Genomic DNA, 11,665 nt, shown 5'->3' with positions numbered 1-11,665 from the left:
GGGAGCCGCCCTGCGTTCCGTCGCAGCTCGGCCACCGCCCTCGGCGCCTTGGCCGCAGCCCGCCGAGCTTTTCGCCCGCCGCTCTCTGGCCTCATTTCTTCTCGCTTTTGCTTTTCCCCTCGCTGTGGAGTACTTGGGAGCGTGCGGTGTGAAATCCGTTTAGCACGGCTTCACCCCGCCTCCGGTACCCCCTTCGTGTGCAGCGAATGACTGGTAGCGGGTAGCTTTGTGGCCAGTAGAACGTATGCGCCGTGTTTGCTTCTTGCAAACTTAGTACAGGTCAAATTGCAGGAGTTGAGTTACGTAAGCAGCGCTGTTCCGTCGCTGCTGCCGGTTGTTCGTTACCCTGATATTAGACCCGTTGTTCGTCCTGCGGGTTTGTCTGATCATTCTGGCTCTGTGAGCTATTTGCTGAAGTGTTTACGTGGCCAAGAACCACAGAATGTGCCGCATGCCCCAAAAAGCAAAGGAAAGAAGTTTTTCTGGAAGTACTTTAATGTTCTGTGGCCGCATTGCATGATGGCGCTGGGTGCAGCCTCCGTGTTGAAGTTGTCCAGTAACCTCTGGTTCAGCCCTTCTAGAGTTGCTTTGCAGCCCTGTTACCGACGACCCGATGTAGGCCAATATCGGGCACCCTGAACTACTTGAGGACTGCTAAGAGTCAGAGGTTAACAGCCTCTCTGGTGCAGCGGGAGAGGGCAGTGTTGGTCCAGCAGGACAGAATTCTGTTAGTGTTTCCAGCTTTTCTCCTCAAGTGTAAGGAGAATATCCGAATTTACCCTGTGTAAGAGCCACTGCAACAGACAGGTTTATCTTGGGAGAAGTGAGCTTGCCTTCGATTAAGACTTGAGTTCATGGTACCAGAGTAATTTCCTCAGTGAAGAGCAGGCATCTGATGATGGGGAGAGCTGGGGAGCTTGCTGTTATCCCATATAAATACCCTAAGAGAGACTCTCACAGCAGGAGTAGCATCGGGAAAACATCTGACACCCAGCCACTGATTCTGAAGTTAACAGCTCATTCTTGAAACCTTTTGCTGTGATAAAAATGCCTCTCGATCCTTTGCTTTTGTAAATCTGTTGCTCCCTCGTGCTAGTTTAGGAAAGCTGTTTTGAAAGTAAACTAAAGTTCTAGTGCACCTGGTATTAGCTGGCTGCACTGACTGTTCTGTCTCCACAGATGTACTGTACTAAATTTTCTGTATACCAGTGAGGAATTTACAAACGTGAATGTTGTTCTCTTGTCAGAAGTGGGCCTTGTGCGTGCTGTGATTGTTCTTCAGATGTGTACCCAGAATAATCAATTACTTTTTTTTCTGAAATCTATTTTCTAGAAACAGTCATATAGCTCTTGAAGTGGTTTAAGTGCCTTATTTCTGAAGGGAACAGGGCAAGGCTGTTGCGTATCTCACTGGTGCAAACCAACCAAGGTCTTTTCATATCTTCTTACATTCCTTGAAAGTGAATAAATAGCACCAATATTTCTTGCCTGATCCTACCATAACCAAAAGAAAGGCCAGGTGGATTCAGGCTTAATTCAGATTATGAAAATACTGCAGTTAGTTAATGCACTTGTAGATGTTATCTTGAGATGTGAATTACCATGCTGATTGCCAAAGATCTGTGAATAGGAGTGTTCCTTTCACTAGGGTGCAGAGCAGAGGAAAGTGAAAGGTCATCCAAAGGTGCCTGGAGTAGGTGGATATGATGCTAAATGTGCTGGAGAGTGTGCGGTGCAAGGAGTTGTGGGTTGTATGTGGGTTTTCTGAGTAAGATGGCTGCATGAGTAAGCCTCGATTAAAATTAATGCAGTAAAATTTTAGATTGGGAGAAGATCTTATTCGATCCAGATAGTGGATGTATTGTCATTGTGGTTTTAAGGCAACAATATTTGACTGAGACCTAAAAAAGCAGCTGGACTGGTTAGGTTGCTGGCTTCTGCAGTGATCAAAATATTAATAGATTGACTTCCTGTTCTCCTTTATATGCATTTGGGTATGAAGTCCTCCAGGTTCTTGTCTTTATTTCCCATACTTTAGTTACTTTCTACTCTAGGGTTGTTTATAGCTGGCTGTATTACCTAGAGGAAAAATGTAATCGAAAGGAACAAAGTTCTTACCATTCTCAGGTTTCAGTGAACTTCTGCAAAATTAATTTGGTGGACTTTGGTAACTTCACTAGAGTAGTATATCCTCAATCATCTGAGTTTACTATACTTGGAGATTACATGGGGCATAATCTTGGTGTACATGTGAGGTCTGGTTTTGTAGTATCAGTAGTGTCTGGGGGGAAATAATGTTTGTGTCTTGTCAAATGCATTCCTAAGTTTTAGCTTTCAGTTGTAAATGAGAGGGATCGTGCCTCAACCCAGGAGATGTACATACAGGAAGGTATGGATCCAAGAGTTGTTTCTGTGAGTGAAGTTGCTCTTTTGACAATGGAAATTTTGTCCTAATCAGTGCATTTCTTTTTTTTTTTTTCTTAGGTATCTGTGAAAACCTTTCTAACTGCAGTTCGTGTATTGGTAATGACACAAATGTAGCAGGCTGCAAGTGGATCAGATGTGAAAGTAAGGAGGACTACACGGTGCAGATCTGTATTATGCCATGCAGAACCTTAAACCCAGCTAGAACTACTTCATCTATATTAATGTTCATTACACAAATGTACTGTTGTGTTTGATAACCTAATGGAGCATTAACTCATAAATTGTTATCTGTTGCTAAACGTTTCAAGTTCTTATCTGGAGACAGCTGAACATGTTCAAAATAATGCCAGATTTTTAAGGTTTCTGATTTAAATCTGTGCTGTTGGTAAGCTGATGTTTTCCAGATGGTTGAGAAAGTTTTTAGAACAAACTAGTCACTTGTGTTTGCTGTTAAGGAGTCAAGAGTGGATTCTGATATTTAGGCACATCCATGTGCTTCAGTCCCTTTTGTGGTTTTGTCATAGACCTGGTCACAACCACTATTCCTGAACTGAAGTGCAGTAAGGGAGAGGAGTCTTATCAAAGAAGATTAGTTAAGAGTACAGTTCCTGAAACTAAGAATTGTAACCTGATGAAGGGAACATAACAGTCAAGGAATCATTAGCTGGTCTCATTCAGAGATTTCGTTTTTCCCATTGTAGGAGAGTTGGATGTAAATACATTTAGATGACCTCTGGTACTCAGTCCTGGAGGAGATAAAGTTGCTTTTGACAGTGTGATACAAAGATGACATAAGTAATCCTCAGGTGGATTATTTGTACTTTTTATGTGAGGTGGAAACAGATAAGAGCTGAAATTTTGAGTCAAGGGAGAAAGGTGTGCAGGCAGAGAATAAGAAACTGATGTCTTCAACAATTTCAAGATCAAGGAACTGTTTGAAAAGCTGGAACTAAGTTTTGCTTGCATGTAGAATTTTTTAAGACAATAAGATTTTTTTGTGATGCTACCATAGAGACGCAAAATGTTTAACGTGGAAAATGCCACAAATAGTAGAAACACTGTCTAATTTTATAGGCTGTGAAGAAAAAATACCAAGCTATACTGTTACTGCAGAATGGTGCATAACCATGTGTAAGTATTGCCTAAGTGCTGAGTTAAGTGGTAGAGTAACTGTAGTGAAATAAAAATAGTGAAATAAAATACTAAAACTTTTGTAAATTCTAATTATTAATATAATACTGAAATCTTGCATATTGAAGTGGCTTTAATGTTATCTTGCCTAGAAGATGGTGTTTAGTTTGTCCTATGAACAGTTTGCTAGCATTTAGGAACAGTATCTCAAAAACTTTAAAGTTCTGCTGCTGTAAATATTCTTGACGCTTCTTTTCTGACAGGAGACATGTGTGTAAATGAAACAGAAGTAGATTCGAAATATCACAACTGTACAACTGAAGAACAGTGTTCTTGTAAGTATTTAGGTATTCAGCTTTCACATTGTTTATTTAATGTGAAGCAGTTGCATTTACAACTCCTTCATCTGTTGACCTTTGTTAATATGCCTTCTACGATTTACATAAGCATGTACAAGTATGTAAATAAGCCCTTTGCTTCCAGCTTAAACCTATGATATGTGATACTAAAATACACCATTTCATTGTGCGTTCAGTTAACTGTTTATTGTTGCTGTTTCAAGAAGCCTGACATATTTTACTAGACATGTGGCTCTGGCTACTGCCTTGGTTTCTTGGATTAAAATGGGTGACGTTTCCTATTAGATATAGCATATCCTAAGGAACTTCTCAGCATCCTCAAGACAGTAAGCTTCATATTCAACAAGAAAAGTTTTACCTACGAAGTCCATTGCTTCATCTGAGATGCAGTAAATAGGAAAAACTTATGAACCTTCCAGCTTTAATTGTGAACTAGCACAGCCCTTCATGCAGTCCTTAAGTGCAAGGTCGGGATTATGGAACTACATAAGGTTTATCCTTCATGCTAGGAACATGCTCAGTTGCATATATACTTCAGTCTCTTCATTAATTTGTGCTTGCTGTGCAAAGCAGATTTGCAGGTTATTAATTTAAATTTAGATTAAATCTTGAATTTCATTTTTGTCAAAGCCCCCCAGTTTTAGTTTTATGAAAGCTGACAAGAAGTGGACTTTAAAATAGGATTTTCTGGTTTTAAGATCTAGAACAGCAAATGAAAATTCTTAATTCTCTTGTCCAGATGAGTTCAACAGTGCTGCTAAAGAGACTGGCTCATACCAACAGAGATGAAGCTTCCACACTGCTGTGGGCTATCTTGTGGTGATGGCGGCAGCCAGTCATAAATAATTCTGCTTGACTTGGGCTTCTGTGTTGTTTCTAAAATCGTAACAATCACCTCTCAATCAGGAGTGTTAAAAGTCCCATTTTTCAGTGCTTTCCGAAGAGAGCATGCTCTTACAATGCCATGTTCTATATCTAAGAGTAGAATTTCTAGTGATGTTATCAGGTGGTTGTGTTTTAGCTTCTGCGCATTCAAGGAAATTGAATTGTCACGTTTAGTAGAGGATCTTTGTTGATGTGAAAGGAACCCTATTAAAAAATAAAATTGGGCTACAGTGATGTGAATAAGCTGAAGCATTTTATTTCAGCATCAGTCTTGAAAATGCTATTTCATGAAAAGCTCTCATGAAGTGAAGTTCTTTAAAACTAGCCATTGGCAGATAACTGACTTCCAGATTCATATGTGTTGTGGCTTCAGCTGATTTCTTTAAGCATAACTCTTGGGGTGAAGTACAGTAGATGGAAGATAATAACTTATCAGCTACTACAGTGTCATGGCTCAGCACTACATTTGGGGATTGACATGGAAAAACATTAAGGTGGACCTAAACTGACTGGATGCAAGTGGGACCTGAGAGAATGTAGGTTCTGACATATTCAGCCTATCTCTGTAGAAATAGGCAGCTCTGGTTTCCCACCATGCTAAAGTATAACCACATTTAAAGGACCCCAAGCATTATAGGCTTCTGGTCATAATGGTATTTTAGCAGGAAGCTTGCTGATGTATCAGTGTATGATTAAGCAATAGTTTAGATAAGCTGTCTATGTGTGATTAACTCTGTTAATACAGTAAGTTGCAGAAGTCTTCACAGTTTGTTGTGGTTTTTTACAGCACAGGCTGAAGCTGAGAGCACCTACAACCACCAGCAGCTCTCAGAGCAGAAGGCTTTAGCTAAACTTCAAATTCTTGAGGCTGTTTTAGGCTTCCCCCTATACTGCTTCAGCTGTCAAACCACTCTGATTTCTAGTTGATAGGTCGGGTTCAATTTTAGTTGCAGTGAGGTTGGGAAACAGTACTGAATACCTGAATGCTGAATATTACACAATAGGAAACTATTGTGTAAAGCATGCACAGTTTATGCTTGTACAATAGTACTCTTCTGTTTGCTCTGTGGAATCTTGAGTTGCCACTTGAACACTGGCTTGATTGGGCTGCCTGACAAGGTTTTTCATGTATTCACTCGTACAACTTTTGCTGTTAGTGTGGTGGATTGAACATGCAACTGCTTTGTAATTTCTATTCAAAACTACAATAGAACTTACTGCTGTATGAATTCCCTAAAGCTCAGCCTGCTGCTGTTCTGTTTTGTTGTTTTTAGTTAAATACTGTAATTAATCTCTTTAACATAACTCTCTTTTTCTTTCGTAGCTCCTACAGTTGTTCCTCTTTCCAATATTACTACTACGCCACCTTCCAATATTACTACTACGCCACCTTCCAATATTACTACTACGCCACCTTCCAATACTACCACAGCTCATACTACTATAGGTAATAAAGTACCACTGAACACAGAATGGCAGTAAACTAGAAACTGGTAAATAAAATAAAGGACAAGGGCTTTTTCCACATATCACTCTAGTGTCAGTGATCGTAGACTGCTTTAGTAAACTACTAAACATCTGAGGTATGGAATACATAAATGGTCCCAAGGTTTAGAAGTGTATTTTATAAAACTAATGGAGAAAATGCTTCTTTCCAGTATAATTAAGAACTGGCTCAGTGGTAGCTGTTTGAATTAGGTTAGTCATTTCCACTAATCATGAGTTCTTATGAGGTTGATTTTTTTGTTGTTGTTGCTCAGTTCAGAAATTTTTGTGCTTACATGTGCTGCCATCTTAACAGTGACGTTCTTAAAAAAAACAAAACAAAAAACAAAACTCATCTTTAAAAGCATTTGCTGCTTAAGGAAGCTGGGAGGTAATGAGTTGGTACTTTATTAGGCTCAGAACAGCCTAATGTACAGCAGAGTGATGTTTAGCTTTCAGTACAATTACAAATGTTGGCATTTGTTCCAGGCACATAGTGGAATACTGATTAATTTTTAGTAATACTAATCTAGGGGTGGTCAGAGACCCAGTGTTCTGGCTTGATAAAGGAAGAGCTTTTATGAGACAGTCTAGCTACAGGTGAGTGCTTGTTCCAGTGATGTCATTCACAGTGTTTTGAGGACGGGGAGAAAGAGGAGGCTGTGCTATCCTGTAAGTGTTTATGTCCTGTCTAGAGGTATTACATTAAGTACTTTTTTTAGTACAATAAATACTGATTCTAAGGGCTGTTTAGTGGAAGTCCTGCAAAGGCAACTTGATGCAAATTCTCAGTTGTCATGAAGCACCTTTATTCTTGTTCAAATACCAGCATGTATATTAGTGCTTGAAAGGAAGGTGGTTTTGTCTGAATGAAGAATCACTGTCTGATCTGTGGAGAACCTTGAAATATTTGGATAACAATGGTATGCAGGTTTGGGGTGGGGGGTGGGGTGGGGGAGTGGAATCCTTATTGCAGAAACTTGGCTTAATGCCATGCCTGAACATCTGCATTATGTGGGGTGCAGTCTGAGGTCAAGCTTATCCTTGTTTAAGCAAAACAAGACAAATCATTTACTTAAGAACGTAAGTGCTTGCAGACTTTGCTCTTGAAGTTTATGGTATGTACATACTGTCTTCTCTCAAACAGCTAACATCACCAATGTAACTACACATGCTCCTCTACCTACAACCACCGTTACTTCTGCTACCACAACAACCAGTATTCCAGGTAACTGCTACTAGCATAATTAAAGCATAAAATACTTAGAAATTAGTGTTGCTTTAAAAGTGTTAAGTCAAAAGACTTACCAAGTGACAACGTTAAAAGTAGTATTGGTATATCTACTCTTGTCACTTCTAACTTTGACATGTCTAATTTTTTTAAGGGAATGTATGTATGTGGCAGGGTAATACGCTGAGAAACAGAGCTAGTTGGTGAGATATTAAAAGTCAGAAACTGTTGGTCAAATGAAATCAGCTGGCTGCTTTTAATAGTGTGGCTGGAAGTCACTTGTTAACTCATTTATCTTTGGGAGGTGGTATTTTGTTTTTCCCCATTATTATTCTGCAAGTGATGCCTATTAAAAATAAACTTGGGCTACAGTGATGTGAATAAGCTGAAGCATTTTATTTCAGCATCAGTCTTGAAAATGCTATTTCATGAAAAGCTCTCATGAAGTAAAGTTCTTTAAAACTAGCCATTGGCAGATAACTGACTTCCAGATTCATATGTGTTGTGGCTTCAGCTGATTTCTTTAAGCTAACTCTTGGGGTGAAGTACAGTAGATGGAAGATAATAACAATTTGAATTTAAGCAAAAAAAAAAACCTGGAGCAAGCGGCAGAAATTGGAAAATGTGTTTTGAATGTGAGTATATCAATAATATACTTCTATGTAAAGGTGGAAAGCTTTGGTTTTTTTAAGTATAAATAAAGCCCCACGGGGGCTTGCTCAATATCAAGGTCCAGAGCAGCTTGGCTATAAATAGCTCTAGCTGCTGACTTGTCTTTACCTGTGATTATTTTTTGTTTCCTTATTGGTGTTTGGATGTTTTCAGTAATCTTAATACATGGAAGCTAATACTAAAATCTGTAAAACTATTGTAAGCATAGCATAAACTCTAATATGTTTAACAGGTACAAATGCTACTGTGACTCCTGCACCTTCTTCACGCAAATCTACATTTGATGCTGCGAGTTTCATAGGTGGCATTGTCCTTGTTCTGGGTCTGCAGGCTGTTGTTTTCTTTCTGTACAAATTCTGCAAGTCGAAAGACCGAAACTATCACACGCTTTAGGACCGGCCACTTTATAATGGACTAGTAGCCCAACACCTGTAGTTCACTGAACCAAAATATTTTTCTGTTGCTCATGGAAGACAGCAGTTCATAATATCTTTTAAATCTCTTAAAGAAGACTTTAAAAGAATATTTTTGCAACATTATACTTGGCAAGAGGTGATATAAATCTCTTCAACAGGATTACTTGCAATATGCTGCATGGGTTCTAATGGCTGTCTTATTTTCCTTTAGTGGCTGCTGCTGTGGGACTTTTTTTTGATATGCCAAATGTAGACATTCAGAGATTCGTATTCAGTGGCAACACTGTCTTGAGTAGACAATCTCAATATGACTTATTGTGAAGGCTAATTTAATCAACATTTGATACAGTGTCCCTTCAGTTCTATCAAGATGTGAATTATTGGTGACTGACTTCAGGGAGTGAAATACTGTTTATACTAGCTTGTGGCTCTTACAGCATGCTGCTAGAAAGATGAACAAAACTGTAGAAGTAGATAATGTCTTAACAGAATAACATAACCCATAAATTTTTTTACACAAGAATAAAGGTTGCCTGATAAAATACTGCATTCCAAACAGAAATCCTGTGCCCTTTCCAATTAAAGTTGAGGGTGGAGAGGGGATGTACGGATAATCCTTCTAAAGGGGAGATGAAGATATGTGCCTTAAAAGACTAAAAATCTGTAGGCTGCAAAAATGTCCTATGTATCTCAAAGATTAAAAAAAACTATTAAGTACTAGCTTTATATAGGAGAATGGAATACATGTGACTTGAGCATTCCAGTTTAAAAACTTCCTACACTAAACTGTCCCTTATTGACCTTGTTTGAGGGTGAGGAAGCATGGTACAGTAATGTTCAGCTACAAACAGCAGCTTTAAGTTGTTTACCTTTTGTTCTGGCCTATGAAGACCAACCATGAAACTAGTAATAAAATTCAGTTCATTCCCTGTATAAAAAGGCAGCAACCTACATTTATACTTGAAATACTGGTGTTTGGGAAATCCTGCGACTTTTCTTGTTCAAATGGTTCTTAAACTTGTTGCAGTTAATTTCAGAGTGTTTTTTTCTTTTTTACTCTCCTGTATGTCTGCTTGCTGAAGGAGCAATTAAGGGTAGTTCAGAGGATCTGCTGATTTTATCCTAGTGAAGATTGCTGTACTCCTGAGGATGCTGGGGTTACACCTTTTTTTCTTTCCCCTCCCCGCTTCCTGGCATCAGGTTTGTGTCACTCAGAAGTGAACTGGTTAAGGAAATCTATTTGGCCAAATAATTTGGGAGTTTTGTGTGTTTGGTTGTTTTCGTGTTGTGGGTTTGGTTTTTTTTTCCTCCTTGGCTGGATCAGCCATGTGGTCTATCAAAGGTATGTCATCTCCAATGTAGATTGACTTGAACACCTGTAAATTAAACCCACAGGAAAGATGGAAGTAAAGACAAAATTAAGTGGTGGATGTAGCACATAATACATAGCTTTTGATGATATCCCTTGGTCATCAATTTCAGGATAATCGGTAGTACTGTCTTATTAGCTCTGACTTGACTGGAATTTGGTACCCAATACAAAACGATAGCATTCATGCAGGTAATAGTCATGGCAGTGGAACTTAAATATGAAGCAAATTAAGTGCACTTCAGTTGGAAACATAGTGCACAGCGTTGCTTTCTTGTGTTGTTCTTGTTTGAATGGCATTGTTTCTATTGGGCTGCATAGGAAACTCAAATTGCTACAAAATACAGCAGTTAGTTACTCACCAGTACTGTATCTTTGAGTTCATTAGCTTTTTGTTTTCTAAACAAAATTAAGACAATCAGCTCAGGTTTATTAAAACAGCAGAGTGAGCAGCCAATTTCCAGCAACAATATCTGTGTGGGTTAGATGGTATATCCTTGGCCTTATGAAATCACTTAAATCTGTCTTTTCCCTATCTCAGAACTACTTTATTACATTTATTTGCTCAAAAAGATATCCATGAGCTTGTATTCTGTGCTTTGAAGTGAGCAAAATACTCTTCTAAAGTGTGACAGAGTTCTCCTTCAGCTCAGCAAAGCGAACTGTATGCCTAGTACATAACTTCTTGGCCTCAAAGGGCTATCTTTTGGGAAACTTGCAGAAAAGTGCTACAGAACACTTCATAGCATGGAAGACATTGCCACAAAAAAGTTGTTGTTCTGTAAAATGTTGCTAAAATGTTTACTCATGAGCTATGCTGATCCTGATTTAGGTTGCTGATGAAGTATGCTGGTGTAAAGCAAACTGAAAATAATTTTTAAAGTGCCTTAAAGTTGCTTAGTATTTTGCCTCAAGCTTTGTTTAAAAGGGTAGAAGGGATACCTTGCCTTAGTTATTAAATTTTTCTTGGTGCCAGCAATTGCTACTTTCCAAGACTTTAGGAAACCCAGGATCTCTGACATGTACAGATGCCAATCTGAAAAACTCAAGCTTGTAATATTTCAATTTAGTCATGTTCTGGAAGGCCTGCACTATGCACCGCTTGCTCTTAGCCTTGCCAACAAGGTGTAATCCACAGTTTACAGAGTTGTGGCCTGGATTGTTTCTCTTTCAGTTGTTTGGGGGGAGGGGAGGCTGGGTTATACATCTTCACCATGTGCTTGGCTGCCTCACTATAAGAATAAAGTATTTACTCCTTTGTGAATGGCAGTATCAGATGATCTGTGCTGTGTACTAGCAAAAAAAACCCTGAAGTAACAACTTGCAGTTTTTCTTGGCCTTGTGTTTTGAAGTGGAAGGTAGCTCATAGATCTGTAGTTGTATTTGCCCCTAAATCAATTTTAGGCACTGAACTGTAGTGATGATCTTCAAGTTACCTGGCTTTTTCCTGAAGCCAATTTGTGCAAGTATCAAGCTGTTATCTTATGAATGGTCTCTGCAAGTGTTGCTGTAAAAGTTTGTATTTTGTTTTCACTGGAAGAAAACTGAAACAGTTGTAATTGCAAAACCAAATTGATAAATAAAATCTGTTGAATGGAATTTTACTTGTAAACTTTCTTTAATGTGAGTAATCCCAGAGGGGACAGTCTGCTGACTTTCTGGAGATAAGAGCTGTTTTCCATAGGAATTG

General features: G+C 38.8%; 1 protein-coding gene across 1 annotated transcript; it reads left to right on the top strand.

Annotated features, from left to right (window-relative positions):
• Positions 1–274: 274 nt before the first annotated feature.
• LOC104626323 (sialomucin core protein 24-like) lies at positions 275–9,097 on the top strand (the record flags this gene model as incomplete). Its single annotated transcript, XM_010294214.1, has 6 exons — positions 275–376; positions 2,485–2,568; positions 3,822–3,893; positions 6,127–6,249; positions 7,435–7,515; positions 8,423–9,097. Coding segments are annotated over 6 exons (623 nt in total), but the record flags the coding sequence as incomplete, so codon positions are not given.
• Between the last annotated feature and the right edge of the window lie 2,568 nt (positions 9,098–11,665).

Source organism: Phaethon lepturus, unplaced genomic scaffold (assembly GCF_000687285.1).
Source record: "Phaethon lepturus isolate BGI_N335 unplaced genomic scaffold, ASM68728v1 scaffold49149, whole genome shotgun sequence".
Classification (NCBI taxonomy): domain Eukaryota; kingdom Metazoa; phylum Chordata; class Aves; order Phaethontiformes; family Phaethontidae; genus Phaethon; species Phaethon lepturus.
Note: the sequence above shows the minus strand (reverse complement) of the source record. Positions and strands in the feature narration are given on the sequence as shown.